The 16,646-nt window shown below is 47.8% G+C and overlaps 2 protein-coding genes across 2 annotated transcripts in view; both read left to right on the forward strand.

Annotated features, from left to right (window-relative positions):
• The first annotated feature begins 6,775 nt into the window (after positions 1-6,775).
• Positions 6,776-16,646, forward strand: part of LOC147100253 (marginal zone B- and B1-cell-specific protein-like) — a 57,290-nt gene continuing 47,419 nt past the window's right edge. Inside the window, exon 1 of the mRNA XM_085967762.1 lies at positions 6,776-6,860. The gene's annotated coding sequence lies outside the window, so the exon portion shown is untranslated. The remainder of the gene's footprint in view (positions 6,861-16,646) is intronic.
• LOC147100254 (uncharacterized) lies at positions 6,806-12,490 on the forward strand. Its single transcript, XM_085967756.1, has one exon. The coding sequence runs from the start codon at positions 6,895-6,897 to the stop codon at positions 11,794-11,796; it is 4,902 nt and encodes a 1,633-aa protein (XP_085823882.1). The 5' UTR covers positions 6,806-6,894; the 3' UTR covers positions 11,797-12,490.

Here is a 16,646-nt window from a genome sequence, read left to right on the forward strand (position 1 = left end):
TGTAGATCACAAACAATAAGGGACCCAGCACCGATCCCTGAGGTACCCCACTGGACACAGGCTTCCAGTCACAAAAGCAACCTTCGACCATCACCCTCTGCCTCCTGCCACTCAGCCAGTTTAGGATCCAACGCGCCAAGGCACCCTGGATCCCATGGGCTCTTACCTTCTTGACCAGTCTCCTATGCGGGACTTTGTCAAAAGCTTTACTGAAGTCCATGTAAACCACATCCACAGCATTTCCCTCATCCACCCCACTAGTCACCCCCTCGAAAAATTCGATCAGATTTGTTAGACATGATTTACCCTTGACAAAGCCATGCTGACTATCCCCGATTAATCCTTGCCTCTCCAAGTGGAGATTAATTTTGTCCCTCAGAATTTTTTCCAATAATTTCCCCACCACAGATGTTAGACTCACTGGCCTGTAATTCCCTGGTTTATCCCTGCTACCCTTCTTGAATAATGGTACTACGTTAGCTGTTCTCCAGTCCTCTGGTACATCCCCTGTGGCCAGAGAGGTTCTGAAAATTAGTGTCAGAGCCCCTGCAATCTCCTCCCTTGCCTCCCACAGCAGCCTGGGATACATCTCGTCCGGGCCTGGGGATTTATCCACTTTTTGGCCCGCTAAAACCGCTAGCACCTCCTCCCTCTCGATGCTAATATGTTCGAGTGTGTCACAGTCCCCTTGCCCGATTTCTATGTCTGCATCGTCTTTCTCCATAGTGAACACAGATGCAAAAAATTCATTTAAAACCCCGCCTACATCCTCTGGCTCTACACACAGATTGCCACTTTGGTCCCTAATGGGCCCTACCCTTTCCCTGGTTATCCTCTTGCCCTTAATATACTTATAAAACATCTTAGGATTTTCCTTTATTTTGCTCGCCAGTGTTATTTCATGGCCCCTCCTCGCCCTCCTAATTTCTTTTTTAAGTATGCCCCTGCACTTTTTATACTCCTCTAGGGCTTCTTCTGTCTTTAGTCTTTTGTAACTGCCAAAAGCCCCCCTTTTATTTCTAATGCATTTTTGTATACCCCTTGTCATCCAAGGTTCCCTTTGCTTGTTGGTCCCACCCTTGACCTTTACAGGAACATGTTGGCGTTGTACTCTCTCTATTTCCCTTCTGAAAGTCTCCCACTGTTTTGATGTGGATTTTCCTATAAGCAGCTGCTCCCAGTCCACTTTGGCCAGATCCTGCCTTATCATATTAAAATCGGCCTTCCCCCAATTTAGAACCCTTATTTCCGGGCCGTCTTTGTCTTTTTCCATGACCACCTTAAATCTCACCGAATTATGGTCACTGTCGCCAAAATGCTCTCCTACTGACACTTCCACCACTTGCCCGGCTACATTCCCCAGAATTAGGTCCAGTATCGCCCCCTCTCTTGTAGGACTTTCTACATGTTGGCTCAAAAAGCTCTCCTGGATGCACTTTAAGAATTCTGCACCCTCTAAGCCTTTCACACTCTGACTGTCCCAATTTATATTGGGGAAGTTGAAATCCCCCACTATTATTACCCTATTATTTTCGCACTTCTCTGAGATTTGCCTACATATCTGTTCCTCTATCTCCCCCTGACTGTTTGGGGGCCTATAGTACACTCCCAGCAAAGTGCTTGCCCCCTTTTTGTTTTTAAGTTCTACCCATATGGCCTCATTAGAGGAACCCACTAATATATCATCCCTTTTGTTCAAACATTGAGCGTCTGTTGTTGAAATCAGGCGCAGGGCTGTTTGCATCGAGTTTGAGGCGCAGGTCGCGGGAGTTGACTGCTATCTGAAAGAACTAAAAATAATAACCAACAGAGGAACAGGAAGAGGAAGGAGAAGAGGAACTTTGTCGCGATGGAATTGATCTAGTGAAAGTACAGAGCGAGCTTGATTCCTTATTAGGAGCCTGGCTTTGCTCGGGAGAGGAGGTAGATAGACGCCTGGTGAACTCTCCATCGCGCAACTGAAAGAAACAACCTTCGAAATCGGCTAAAAGAGCTTTTAAAAATAGCCCGCGATTAAAAATGAGCGTGGAGCCGTGTTGGATTGTAAACTTCTGCTTGGAGGCTGAGCAACAAGTTGAATGTTTAAGAGGAACGTCGCCTTCCACTTCAGGGTTTTAGATCCTCTTAAAGCTCCCCTGGAGAACTCGTGTTTCAGTGCCAGCAGAATCTGTCCCCGGTGACCTCTCCTGCCTCGTAAATACAGAAGAGTAGATTGAGTTTCGAGGGGGAGGGGGGAAAAAATAAAATATGTAAGTGGTTGAGCAAGGTGGGGGGCTACTGGTGAAATATTCACACACACAGAGCAAGAGCCAAGAAGACATGATTCCAGACAAATCTTCAGCCAGCTCGAGTTCCTGCAGCTTCCTGTAATCAGAGATGGGACCTTCCAACAAACTCTCTCGTTCCAAGTGGCGATGGTGCTGAGGTTATACCTGATCCTCTGATGGAAGTGTTGTCCAATAGAGATCGCCGGCTAGCCACAGGTGCTGGGACGGGCGACGCTATTTTAGCCACTCGCACTGGCTTCAGTAGAAAACGCATCACACACACAATACAAGCAAATACATCTCACACCAATGTTCCCCCTAATTTTCTTTTTGGGGTCCACGGTCCCTTTAACGGGCCGCGCAACCAATTCAAAATTTCGCGCACGTCTCCCATTTGAAAAGCCGGCTCCAGACAGCTGCTTGACATATGTATATTCACTTAACAAACATCTACCACCATTCGGTAACCAAGGAAGTAAAGCACTCACAACGAGCCAAAAAACACATTCGCATACTTGGCTTTCCCTCTGATCATTTAACTAACAAACGCGCAAAAAGGTTAAAATTCACATTCATACATTGTGCAACTATGAGTATTTTTAAAAAATTCATTTATGGGATGTGGGTGTCGCTGGCAAGGCCAGCATTTATTGTCCATCCCTAGTTGCCCCTTGAGAAGGTGGTGGTGAGCCGCCGCCTTGAACCGCTGCAGTCCGTGTGGTGAAGGTGCTCCCACAGTGCTGTTGGGGAGGGAGTTCCTGGATTTTGACCCAGCGACTATGAAGGATGGGCGATATACTTCTAAGTCAGGATGGTGTGTGACTTGGAGGGGAACTTGGAGGTGGTGGTGTTCCCATGCGCCTGTTGCCCTTGTCCTTCTAGGTGGAAAAGGTTGTTGGTTTGGGAGGTGCTGCCGAAGAAGCCTTGGCGAGTTGCTGCAGTGCATCTTGTAGATGGTACACACTGCAGCCATGGTGCGCCGGTGGTGGAGGGAGTGAATGTTTAAGGTGGTGGATGGGGTGCCAATCAAGTGGGCTGCTTTGTTCTGGATAGTGTCGAGCTTCTTGAGTGTTGTTGGAGCTGCACTCATCCAGGCAAGTGTAGAGTATTCCATCACATTCCTTACTTGTGCCTTGTAGATGGTGGAAAGGCTTTGGGGAATCAGGAGGTGAGACATTCACCGCAGAATACCTAGCCTCTGACCTGCTCTTGTTGCCACAGTATTTATGTGGCTGGTCCAGTTAAGTTTCTGGTCAATGGTGACCCCCAGGATGTTGATAGTGGGGGATTCGGTGATGGTAATGCCGTTGAATGTCAAGGGGCGGTGGTTAGACTCTCACTTGTTGGAGATGGTCATTACCTGGCACTTCTGTGGCGCGAATGTTACCTGCCTCTTATCAGCCCAAGCCTGAACATTGTCCAGGTCTTGTTGCATGCGGGCACGGACTGCTTCATTATCTGAGGAGTTGTGAATGGCGCTGAACATCCCCATTTCTGACCTTATGTTGGAGGGAAGGTCATTGATGAAGCAGCTGAAGATGGTTGGGCCTAGGACACTGCCCTGAGGAACTCCTGCAGCTGTGATGGTTGACCATCAACCACCACAACCATCATCCTTTGTGCTAGTTATGACTCCAGCCAGTGGAGCGCTCCCCCCCTCCTCCCCCCCCCCCCCGATTCCCATTGACTTCACTTTTACTAGGGCTCCTTGATGGCACACTCGGTCAAATGCTGCCTTGATGTCAAGGGCAGTCACTCTCGCCTCACCTCTGGAATTCAGGTCCTTTGTCCATGTTTGAACCAAGGCTGTAATGAGGTCGGGAGCCGAGTGGTCTTGGCAGAACCCAAACTGGGCATCAGTGAGTAGGTTATTGGTGAGTATGTGCCGCTTGATAGCACTGTCGATGACACCTTCCATCACTTTGCTGATGATTGAGAGTAGACTGATGGGGCGGTAATTGTCCGGATTTGATTTGTCCTGCTTTTTGTGGACAGGACATACCTGGGCAGTTTTCCACACAGTCGGGTAGATGCCAGTGTTGTAGCTGTACTGGAACAGCTTGACTAGAGGTGTGGCTAGTTCTGGCGCACAAGTCTTCAGCACGATAGCCGAGATGTTGGGGCCCATAGCCTTTGCTGTATCCAGTGCACGGTGTCTATTACTCATTTTTTATTTACTAAATGCCATTAGCCACATCTGGAATCCCAATTAGCCACATGTGGCTACTGGCTAATGGACACACTGTTCTATGAAGGTACGCTACCTTCACCCTCTCCAATTTGTGCCCCTCCTCTCCTGACTCACACCGGGCTGCTATTCCCTTCCAGCACTTGGCTTAAATGGCCAGTCTTCCTGTGTGAGTCTAGACGGGGAGAGTTGACCGGCTATTTAACCACAGAGAGCATCGCAGCCAGGCCTGATCCTGAGGTCTGTGCACACGCACTTTGCAGCAGAAGTCACTTGGCAGCGATCAGAGCTGGGAACTCGGGATGATTTTTCCCTCCCTCGCCCAGGGACAAGAAGGCCAGTTCTAGCTGCCTACTGCTGCCCCAGTCCAGGTCAGCTAACTCCGCACATGCTGGAGACGGAGCCTGGGTTCGTCCTGCTTTGTGTAGCTCAGAACCACAACGAGGGGTGCTATTGGTGTCAGCCGTGGCTCAGTGGGTAGCACTCTCGCCTCTGATTCAGAAGGTCATGGGTTTGAGACACACTCCAGAGACTTGAGCTCATAATCCAGGCTGACACTCCCAGTGCAGTACTGAGGGAGTGCTGCACTGTCGGAGGTGCCTCTTGCAGATGAGACGTTAAACCGAGACCCCGTCTGCCCTCTCAAAAGATCAATATTTCGAAGAATATGGAATGCACTGCCTGAAAGGGCAGTGGAAGCAGATTCAATATTAAATTTAAATGGATTTGGATAAATATTTGAAAAGGAAACACTTGCAGGTCTATGGGGAAAGAGCAGGGGGAGTGGGACTAACTGGACAGCTTTTTCAAAGAGCCGGCACAGGCATGATGGGCTGAATGGCCTCCTTGTGTGCTGTGTGATTCGATAAGAGCAGGGGAGTTCTCCCCGGTGTTCTGGCCAACAATTATCCCCCAACCAACATCATTAAAAACAGATGATCTGGTCATTTATCTCATTGCTGTTTGTGGGAGCTTGCTGTGCGAAATTTGGCTGCCGCGTTTCCTACATTACAGCACCTCAAAAAGTACTTCATTGACTGTGAAGCACTTTGGGACGTCCTGAGGTCATGAAAGGCTCCATATCATTGAATCATAGAATCAGAGAAATTTACAGCACAGAAGGAGGCCATTCGGCCCATCGTGTCTGTGCCGGCCGACAAAGGGCTCTCCAGCCTAATCCCACTTTCCAGCTCTTGGTCCGTAGCCCTGTAGTTTACAACACTTCAAGTGCATATCCAAGTACTTTTTAAATGTGATGAGGGTTTCTGCCTCTACCACCCTTTCAGGCAGTGAGTTCCAAACCCCCACCACCCTCTGGGTGAAGAAATTTCCCCTCAACTCCCCTCTAATCCTTCTACCCATTACTTTAAATCTATGCCCCCTGGTTGTTGACCCCTCTGCTAAGGGAAATAGGTCCTTCCTATCCATTCTATCTCGGCCCCTCATAATTTTACACACCTCAATTAGGTCTCCCCTCAGCCTCCTCTGTTGCGAAGAAAACAACCCCAGCCTATCCAATCTTTCCTCATAGCTAAAATTCCCCAGCCCTGGCAACATCCTCATAAATCTCCTCTGCACCCTCTCTCATGCAATCACATCCTTCCTGTAATGTGGTGACCAGAACTGCACGCAGTACTCTAGCTGAGGCCTAACTAGTGTTTTATACAGTTCAAGCATAACCTCGGTGCTCTTAAATTCTATGCCTCGGCTAATGAAGGCAAGTATTCCGTATGCCTTCTTAACCACCTTCTTATAAATGTGGTTATATAAATGAAATACTTACTTTCTTATTACCCATTGAGCTACTGGGGCATTTGAGATAATGGTATTTCTGAAACAGATATTGCAATCTAGCGGGGACTCCCAAAAAGAACAAGGCTTTCCTATCAAGTCATGGCCAATAGCTGACACTGTGGATCAGAGAAAACCACTTAAATGACAGCTCTCTTTATGTAACAGTCATAACCTTCACAAGAGTTGGTTTGTGATTTGGATGGTAGAGAGGAGACTGACATTTAACCCTGAATACAAACAGACAGCAAAAGAACAACATTTTTTTTGTTGCAAAGAATAAATAAAAACAAAAATGGCATTTGCTTCGGGCCGCTGATTGCAATCTAACAACTGCAAACACCGGCCTGTAGAATGAAGGGGCAGTCAGCAAGTGCACTAAACCTGATCCACCAGGGCAAAGAGGGAGAGAGAGAGCGAGGGAGAGAGAGAGAGAGGGGTGGGTGTCGGAGGCACAGACACAGCAACTGCAAAGGGAAGGGAGAACGACAGGTTCAGCTGTCAATCACTGCCCAGAATAGTGCAGCAGGACTGGGACAAGGGGGTGGGGAAGCAAACAGCAGTGGAGACAAGAAGCTGGGAACCGCACAGTGAATGTTTCCAAGGCCATCATTGTGACTGAAACTTGGGGTGTGTGGGGGGGAAGCGATGTTCCAGATTGAGAAGAATGACTTTGGGGAGCATTTCGCCGGGGTTGCAAGCGCTGATGCTGATTATGTCAGCGAGACGTCCAGCCGGGTGAGTGAACCAGATGAAACGGATGACGAGGTTCGAAGGCTGACCGCTTTAGCCTTCCGGAGCCTGGCCTGCCCGCACAACAGTTGCACGGAGGTCGGTAGCCCGGGGGCATCCAGCGAGGTGTCGCGGTCCCTGTCGCTGTCCCTGTCGGAGCCGAGCAGCGCTGCCACCGCCGGCGGCCAATGGTCCATCTGCGCCCGGCGGAGTGCGGCGCTGGAGGGGCGAGAGTGCGAGTGCGTGGCCGTGGAAAGTCAAGAGGAGAGCCGGGGTCGCAGCGAGAGCCGGACCGTCCCAAAGAGAGAGATCCAGTTCAAGAAGCGGGAGAGGAGTGAACTGACCGTCTTCAGACTGAACGCTGCCAACCTCGACCTGGTGGACCAGGATCTGGACCTGGATCTGGACCAGGACCAGTTTGGAGATGAGACGCAGAAGCAGGGGGAAAGCCCGGCCCACAGGGAAGTCCCAATACCCACCCCAGATGGAGCCGGCAGCCGGCTGCTGCAGAGAGCCGAGTCGACGGAAGAATGCGCCAAGAAAGCCAAGTTTGCGTCCTGCCACATTTCCAATGTCATTTCCAAGAAGATGCAGTTTGAGCAAGAGCTCAAGATGGAACGCGGGGCGATCCAGGACCCCCATTCATCCGTCCCATCCACCCCTTCCTCCGGAAACCTCAAAGAGTTCGAGTATCCGACGCCAGGAATTCACCAGGAACTCAGGCGGCAAAATTCCAGCGCAAAGTCAGAGAGCGATATCTCGGTGGAGGACCTGGCTGGTAGTCTCAGGAAGCGAAGCTGTGATCTGAGTGCTGAGACTGCGGATGACAAGAGAAGTGTTCTGAAGTGTGAGCTCGGTGCTCTCGCCTTGGATGGGCACACCAGTCAAGATGGCACCGGTCGCTGTGAAAACATGTTTAGAAGCTGGAAGGAAAGTAATCCGGACAACCAGAAAGGAATGAAGTCAGGGAGAGCCATGGGTCTGTGTGGAGATAAATGCCACCCCATGCTAAGTGATGTAGGCAATCTTCCACCTGAAAAACCAACCGCACAAACCACCTTGGGGGACAGATATGTGGACAGTGTTCCACAGGTCACCAAAGAGCAGGTCAGCTACCTGGTGGAAAGCAAGCAAACAGGTTACGAAGACAAAGTGAGTTATAAACAGTCGGGTAACACTTTAGACACAAGGCATGCATCAAGGAGCACCTTAATGCCACCATCGCCGGAGATGACACCTTCTTCTCGAACCGCGCATGAGAAGCAAGTGGACCCTTTTGGGACGGTTGAACAGCTCGCTCCAAACATTGGCTCTCGCAGTAAGATCATCACCCTTGACCCTAAATATCAGACCCTACCCGCTTCATTTAAATTCGAGACTGATGAGTGCAGAATCAAAGAGCCGCAGTTTGACAGAAGTGAATCTATAAAACAGAGAACGAAAGGCCCGATCCATCATGTGCGAGATGTTCGCAAACTGGTCAAGAATACCTATGGTGCGTTAAGATTCAATGTCACTGAAGCAAAACCTACTGGACCTGCACAGCTTCTTCACCCTGATGGTTCCCAACTGTCCACAGCATCTGATCAAACCACTGCCCCAGTGGACGGCAACCCAACACTGCCCATCTATATCCAATGCAAACCAGTAAGTTGGAAAGGCAACAGAGAAAATTACAGCAATTCATCAGTAGACAAGAAATATTGGACCTACGCAGGGAGTACAGACACCTCTAGGTTCTATTCTTCTGATATCAAGCTATTGATTCCATCTGATATGAAGAAAAGCAAGATAGGTTCCCCTAAAAAAGCAGGGAGTGAAACCCAGACTGGTAAAAAATTTGGGAAAGACGAGAGTGAAGTGTTAATTCAGTCTACTGATTTGAAGAACTCCACAAAGAAAAGCATCAAAGACGATAAACCACAGGTCCCATCTGTTTCAAAGACGGATGATGCCAGGGTGTCTCCTAAAAAGGATGGCACTAGAGAGGACGCAAAGGAAAAGCAAGATGAACATCTGGCGAAGCGGCATTCAACTAGAGAAGATTGCAATCTGTTGTCTGAAAAAACTAAGATCCAACTAGGTCTCTCAGCTGGAGTGGAGAACCAGAGCTCATCTTCATCCATCTGTAGTTCACACACAAAGGTTGAGCCTGTTGGAGGCAGTCAAAATAAAGCAGAAAAGCCAAAGAAGGATTCAGCAGAGTCTGTTCCAAAGAAGGAAGACAGTAAAGTGACAACCAATAAACTTGGTCCCAAAAGAGAGGTCCCAGTGAAACTGCACAGCCAACAAAACCCTACTGGGAAAGTAGCTTCACTCAGAGAGGATTTGAGTTTGACACACGGAAAAAGTGATTCTAAAAGAGAGGTTCAAGGCAGACCAGAAATTCAAAATAAACTCCAGAAGATTTCAACTTCAAGGAATAACGATACCAAAACATTGGCGGAAAAGAATGAGCCTAAAAGGGTGGAAAATCTGAGCAAACATTTAAGTACTTCAACTCTCAACATAAACAATGCAAACATATCATCAGGTAAAGATACATCTGAGAAGGTTCACTCCAGGTTGGATCATCAGAAGACACTTTTAAAGATGTCTTCATCAAGCAGCGAGAGTATCCAAGAGTTAACCGGGAAAGGGGAATTCAACAAGGAAAGTCAAGACAGAAAATCGGGAAGTAAAAATAACATTTCTGAAAATTCAGTTTTAAAGATTGAAGAAATCAAAGGGAAGGCTGAACGTGGAAGAGAAGGCCAAGTCAAGGTGGAGCAGAGGAGTAAAGTCTTTGGGAATTCTACTGTTAACGGTGATGACATTCGCTTGCCAATTGGGAAGGATGAGGATATAAGGATGATTCAGCTTGGAGTGGACAAGAGGAGCATAGTGATGAGGAGCTCACTCTCCCAGACTGTAGACATCACCAAGTTGCCCGGGAGAGGTGAGCCTAAAAATGAGATGAATGTTGGGTGGCAAAAGGAGAAACGATTCTCTTATAATTCCACTTCAAACAGTGAAGCAATCAAATCATCCTCTGGGAAATATGAAATTGTCAAAGATATGCAAGTTCGACTAGAGAATCAGAATAAGATGCTGGGAAACTCAAATGAAGAGAAGTCGTTGTCTGGGAAACCCAAGGCTATTAATGAGAGCCAAGCTGGAGTGGAAAATCGGAACAAACTCCAGGAGTATTGCACCCAGAGCAGCGAAAGCATCAAGTTGTCCATTTGCAAGAATGAGACTAAGAAAGAAAGCCAGACTGAATCGGAGAATCAAGTTAAAAGGGGGAAGGTTGAACAGGTACAAGCTTCAGAGAAGACTGGATTGAAAATGTTAAAAGAGTCACAGCCAATAAAAGATAGTTACGTTTTGTCGCTGATTTTAGAAGAAGAAAGCAAGAATAATTTGGAACCTGCCGACGGCAAAATGAGAAACAAACAACCTTCATCGGTGAAGCATCATCTCCCAAATGACATTAGTGCACAAGCTTCTGTTCCCTCTTCAGTTAGTGTCAAAGATAAGCAAACCGTGCTCCCTGTGAAACCCGCAGACCAGCACCAGACCATGAAAATCTCAGCAAAGACACCAACTCACAACCTCGAAAGCCGTGGTAACTCGAAAGGCCCATCAGCCTTTGCCATTGACATCCCCATATTGGCACCTAAAGCGACATACCAACATACAACTTCACAAATCCATTCAAGTTCAGCGGAATTTAATGTGAAGACCCTTCCTCCAGTAAATTCCCTTGTCAGGCTGGTCGGCCAGGAACAGAACAAGCAGAGTTCCTCTGCAGTTAAATTGCAGCCCACTGGTGGAGCAGCCACTCAAGAACAAGCATCAACGACTTTGGAAAGTGTAAACTATCTCACCATTCCTATTAAGGAGCAAAAAGCACAGGTGCCCAACCTGGGACAATCACCTGCTTCTCCTCATAGTGCCGCCTTTAAATCAAGTCCTTCATCGGCAATCCCTTATTTTCAGCATCAGCGCAGTGTGGAGTTGATAGAGCCCCAAAGACAAGAGAAACAGACAATTTCTCGCCAAGTTTCCCAGGAGCCACAGTCCTCTGGTACTTCTCTGCGGAATCCCTATTTCGCCTCTCCAGGTCAAGTGCAGCCACAAGTGGTCCCTCTCTCTCCAGGTCCAAGGGCATCAAACATGGTGGAGACACTTTCTGAAGTACCCCAACCTCCTCAAGACTTGGACAACCCTCGTGTGCCTTGTTTTCAGTACCCTCAAACTCAGAGAAAAATGCTTGTGGATCCAGAGACTGGAAAATATTACTTTGTGGATGCTCCAATCCAGCCTTCTCGCAAAATGCTGTTGGATCCAGAAACGGGACAGTATGTGGAAGTCATGATGCCTCAACAGCCCTACGGTGGAGTATATCAAGTGCCTTTCTCTCCTTACCTGTTAAATCCAGGAGTTATGGGTCCATCTTATTTACCCAATATGCCATATCCTGGGTTATATGTGGGACCTCCTGTGCCTTCTCAAAGACCTCTGGAGAGGCAAAGCCAACTATTGTCCCAACAAGGCACCTCACATGATAAAGCGGATACGCAGCACCATAAACAGTACGTCCAGAGGAGTCTGTCCGCGGAGTCCGCACACATGGAGACCCTATATTATATTCCAACAGGTGTGACATTATATCCCAACCCAGGCCAGCCTGGTCTGCAGCAAGTACCCATGCAAGCTACATCTTGTGCTGAAGTCAAAGACAGCAAAGCCACAGGTATTTGGTCAATGCAACATACTTATGGAGTGAGCAACCTTCTGCCCCATGGAAGGCCAATCAGTTTTATGGTGGAATAACAAATAAACAGGTGCATCTGACGAAAGGCTATGGTGGCGGCAAGGAGAACCTACAGCCGAGCAAGCATCAAGCATTGGCCGCAGATTCAACCACACAGTCATGTCAGAGACAAATGGCATTCACTGTTCAACATGAAAAGTATTTTCCTCTGGACATCTCTCCATTATCACTCCAGGGTACACAAGTCAATGACATCGTAAATTCCACGCAGGGTTTGTTCAAGTGATGTCGAGAAGCATCTTGTGAGGCTCCGGCTCCTTGCAGGAGCTTGGTACCAGCAACGTCGTACCATCAATTTGGGGCAAATTCATCAATCCTTGATTTTGTCTTCATTTCCACTCCGGGAATCCATGAGCAATTCATGCGGAGCTAGAATGGGCTCAATGACTTTGGCCTCTGCAGTTTGGGAAAAAGGAATAAGGTGTTTGGTTAATGTTTCTTAAAGCTATTGAAAATGAATGTTTTATTGTCATATAAGACACAGAGTAAAAGGGAAAAGTTATGCCCTAGACCCAAGATTCATTTTCCTGGGTGTTACTCAGATTCCACCTGTCTACAAAAAGAAGCAGAGGCATTGAATATTTCTGTGATTCTTAAATAATGTTCAATTCTGTCGGGTTTTGTGCATGTAAAACGCAATTGTCACAATTCCACTGTTAACTGGAATGAAGGTTGCTCAGGCAAAGGAATGCACCCTCTTGTTTTTGGCGAAAGTTTTATTTCATTGTGTGTGCCACGCTTTGCGCTCAGTCTCCAGTGCGCCGCTGTGCTGTCAGGAACTGAACTTACCAATTGGTTTATAAAGACAAGTTGTTTTATTAACTTGACAAACATCAGCAAGATTTTTTATCTCATTGGCACAACAATTAAACCACTCTACGATACCACCCCCAACTAATTCAGTAACCTGCTAACAGTAAATTGCTTTTGGGGATTCTTCAAACCGTATTAAAATTGTGTCAGCACCGAAGTTAAACAGGGCAGGATTTGATATAGGCAGTGCTGAGAAAATACAGGCTGAGCACTTAGTATTGAGTAAGGCTAGTGGTGTTAGGGATATACGTTACCACAACTATCACTCCCATTGGTAGAAACAGATATGACCAATAGTAATCTCAATTTATGTGCCAGTAATACACAGGGATTATACCATACAGTTCAAAGGTACTCGTATTTGCATATCAGATCCCAACAGCTCTAAGTTCTTATACAAAAGCAAAATACTGCGGATGCTGGAAATCTGAAATAAAAACAGAAAATGCTGGAAATACTCAGCTGGTCAGGCAGCATCAGTAGAGAGAGAAACAGAGTTACCGTTTCAGGTCGATGACCCTTCGTCAGAACTGGAAAAAGTTGGAGATGGAACAGGGTTTTAAGAAAGTGTAGGGGCCGGGAAAGGGGAGGAAAGAACAAAAGGGAAGGTCTGTGATAGGGTGGAAGGCAGGAGAGATCCACTCCCCCCTCTCCCTGCTCCTGCACTTGCTTAAAAACCTGTTCCATCTCCAACTTTTTCTAGTTCTGACGAAGGGTCATCGACCTGAAACGTTAACTCTGTTTCTCGCTCCACAGATGCTGCCTGGCCTGCTGAGCATTTCCAGCATTTTCTGTTTTTATCTCAAAGTTCCTCAGGCACTGAATCTCTGTTGAAGTGCAGTGAATGTTTTTGTAGGCAAATGACATGCGAGTGGGAAAGGCCAGTCACTCATAAGCGTTGCAACTACCGAGGAAGTAAAATGGACCCAAAATAGTTTCTCTAGCCTTGCAATAGGTAAAATCTCAATTATGGGGGTGGGGTGGGGGGGGGGGGGGTGGAGGGGATTCCTGAGTGGGGAAGTGGACTGTGTGAATGTTCAGAGAATACCATTCTCTAATATATGCCATGCAGTGGATTTTCCTGATATCCACTAGGGACTAGAAATTCGTCTCGGGGCAGTGGCGTTAAGCGGGCGGTATTGAATCAGCCGCCCGTTAAACGCGGCGCCTGATATTCAGTTACACTGACTGCAATGGCACTGAATATCAGACGCTGCGTATAACGAGCGGGTGATTCGATACCGCCCGTATAGCGCCACGGCCTGAGAGGAATTTCTAGCCCTAGGTGGGGGTTTTTTTTCTGCTAATCAGTGTGAGGGATGTGCACGATTCCACTCTGGCGCCTAGTTATCAATATCAAGCGCTCCTACGTCACAAACGGCACAGCTCAGATGTAAAGTGAAATCCGCTCTTCTCTTATCAACATTCTGCCCCCCCAGCCCCAAGATTGCCTTCTGCGCCTTTCCACTAATGACTCTCGCCGACCGTGTGAGCTCCCTGAATGAGACGTCCAATTCCTGACACGCTCGGGACACTTTCCTGCTGTGAGCTTGTGTTTACTATGAGCTATCCCAAACTTGTTTCACCTGGTTTCCTCTGCAGATGGGAGAGAGGGGCGACTTTCGTGCTATCGGTTTGATCTGGAGTTGCACCCTGGGCCCCGGGGGCTGAAAGGGGCAGTATTGCCCAGCCGTGACTTCAGTGCCATTGCTCATTGAAAATACCCCAGATCCTGAAGGCCCGAAGATCAAGAAGGCCAATGGAATGTTGGCTTTTATTGCTAGGGGGATAGAATATAAAAACAGGGAGGTATTGCTGCAGTTGTACAAGGTATTGGTGAGACCGCACCTGGAATACTGCATACAGTTTTGGTGTCCATACTTAAGAAAAGACATACTTGCTCTCGAGTCAGTACAAAGAAGGTTCACTCGGTTAATCCCGGGGATGAGGGGGTGGTCATATGAGGAGAGGTTGAGTAGATTGGGACTCTACTCATTGGAGTTCAGAAGAATGAGAGGCGATCTTATTGAAACATATAAGATTGTGAAGGGGCTTGATCGGGTCGATGCGGTGAGGATGTTCCCAATGATGGGTGAAACTAGAACTAGGGGGCATAATCTTAGAATAAGGTGCTGCTCTTTCAAAACTGAGATGAGGAAAAACTTCTTCACTCAGAGGGTAGTAGGTCTGTGGAATTTGCTGCCCCAGAAAGCTGTGGAAGCTACATCATTAAATAAATTTAAAACAGAAATAGACAGTTTCCTAGAAGTAAAGGGAATTAGGGGTTACGGGGAGTGGGCAGGAAATTGGACATGAGTCTAGGTTGGAACGGTCATGGCCCTGTGGGTAGCGGAGCGGGCCCAGGGGCCATGTAGCCTGGTTCTGCTCCGACTTCTTGTGTTCTAATTCTGTGTTAGATTTCAGGAGATGGTTCTATTCCTGTTCCTGGCTGGGGTGGAGATCACCTTTTACAGAAGGTAAGTACCATGAAAATATAGGGACAGAGTGATCTCCTGGACGAGTTTCAATTGCCTAGATGGGTCGGAGAGGAATTTCCCAGATTTTTTCTCCCAAATTGGCCATTGGGGTTTTTATCTGGTTTTTCGCCTCTCCCAGGAGATCACATGGGTTCGGGTGGGATGTAGAGTGATGGTAGATTTGAGGTTAGGATCAGATCAGACATGATCTTATTGAATGGTGGAGCAGGCTCGAGGGGCCGATTGGCCTACTCCTGCTCCTATTTCTTATGTTCTTATGTTCTTATGTAACCCCAATATACATAGAATCAGAGAACTGTGACACTAATTCAGAACACCACAATCATCCAGGTGCTGCTTTCACCTCCCTCCCTGGCTGCTCACTCAGACCAATCCCAAAGGGCTGTTACCACAGTGTCCTGTTTTGACTCTGAGCAAAGCTGCAAACCCCACCTCTGGTGCTTAATTCCACCTTTTCATGATGTGGGCATCATCAGCAATTGCCCGTCCCTAGTTACCCATGTGAATGTGGTGACGGGACCTCTCGAACCGCTGGAGTAGCAGCTTGGTACAAATCAGGAGCTTGCTAGACCACTTCAGAGGGCAGTTAAGGGTCACCCACGTTGGTGTGAGACTGGACTCACATAATAAGCCCAGAGTGGCTGAAGGACAGGACAGTTGGGTTTTACAACAATCTGACATGGTCACTTTTACTGGTGCCAGCTTTTTATTTCTAGTTTTTATTTGAAACTGAATTCAGAATTCTCCAAGTGGGACTTGAACTCATGTTTTCTGGATTATTAGTCGAGACCTTTGGGTTAACATAGCCCCAACTACCGTACCTCCCAAACATTACCAGTCTCTATCACTATCTTGTCACCACTACCACTGAAACCCTCGTCCCTTTCTTTGTCCCCTCAAGTCTCAATTTCTCCTCATTGCCCTTTCCATTAACCCCGACACAAACTCCGAACTCATCCAAAACTCTGCAGCCTCTTTTGTATCCCGTACTAAGTCCCACAGACACTTTCCCCTGTCCTTAGCTCCCTGTCCCCAGCGTACAATTTCAAAATCCTTGCTCCAATATACCTCTTCAACCTTCTCCAGTCCCGTGTCCCACCGCACAACCTCTATTCTTCTAACTCTAGTCTACTATGTGCGTCACTCCTGTCTACCTCCCCGCAGCCTCTAACCCCCGTCCCCCCGCTATCCTGCTCCACCTTTGGTGACTGGGCCTTCATTCCCCAGGCAACTGCCCTCTGGAGCTATCCCGTGAGCCTCCCCGCCCCCGCGATATCTCCCTCCGCCTCTTCTTCAAGAACTACCTTTGGATCTGTGTGTTCAGTGGCCACCCCAGCCTCTCCCCTACTTCCCGCCCAGTGTCCGCCACTCCCGCTGTGAGGCACCTTTGGGCATTTTGTTACGGAAAATTGACTGTAGGCTAAATTCCACGCTCCCAGCAAGGAGCCACACTCCTAGGGAATGTGGGTCCGGAAAGCAAAGCCACGGCTTTACAACCCTATCTTCAACCCAACTTCCTGTGAGTGCAGCATCTATTC

The sequence above is a fragment of the Somniosus microcephalus genome, chromosome 26 (assembly GCF_052327205.1).
Source record: "Somniosus microcephalus isolate GS21.2 chromosome 26, FLI_Smic_1.0, whole genome shotgun sequence".
Classification (NCBI taxonomy): domain Eukaryota; kingdom Metazoa; phylum Chordata; class Chondrichthyes; order Squaliformes; family Somniosidae; genus Somniosus; species Somniosus microcephalus.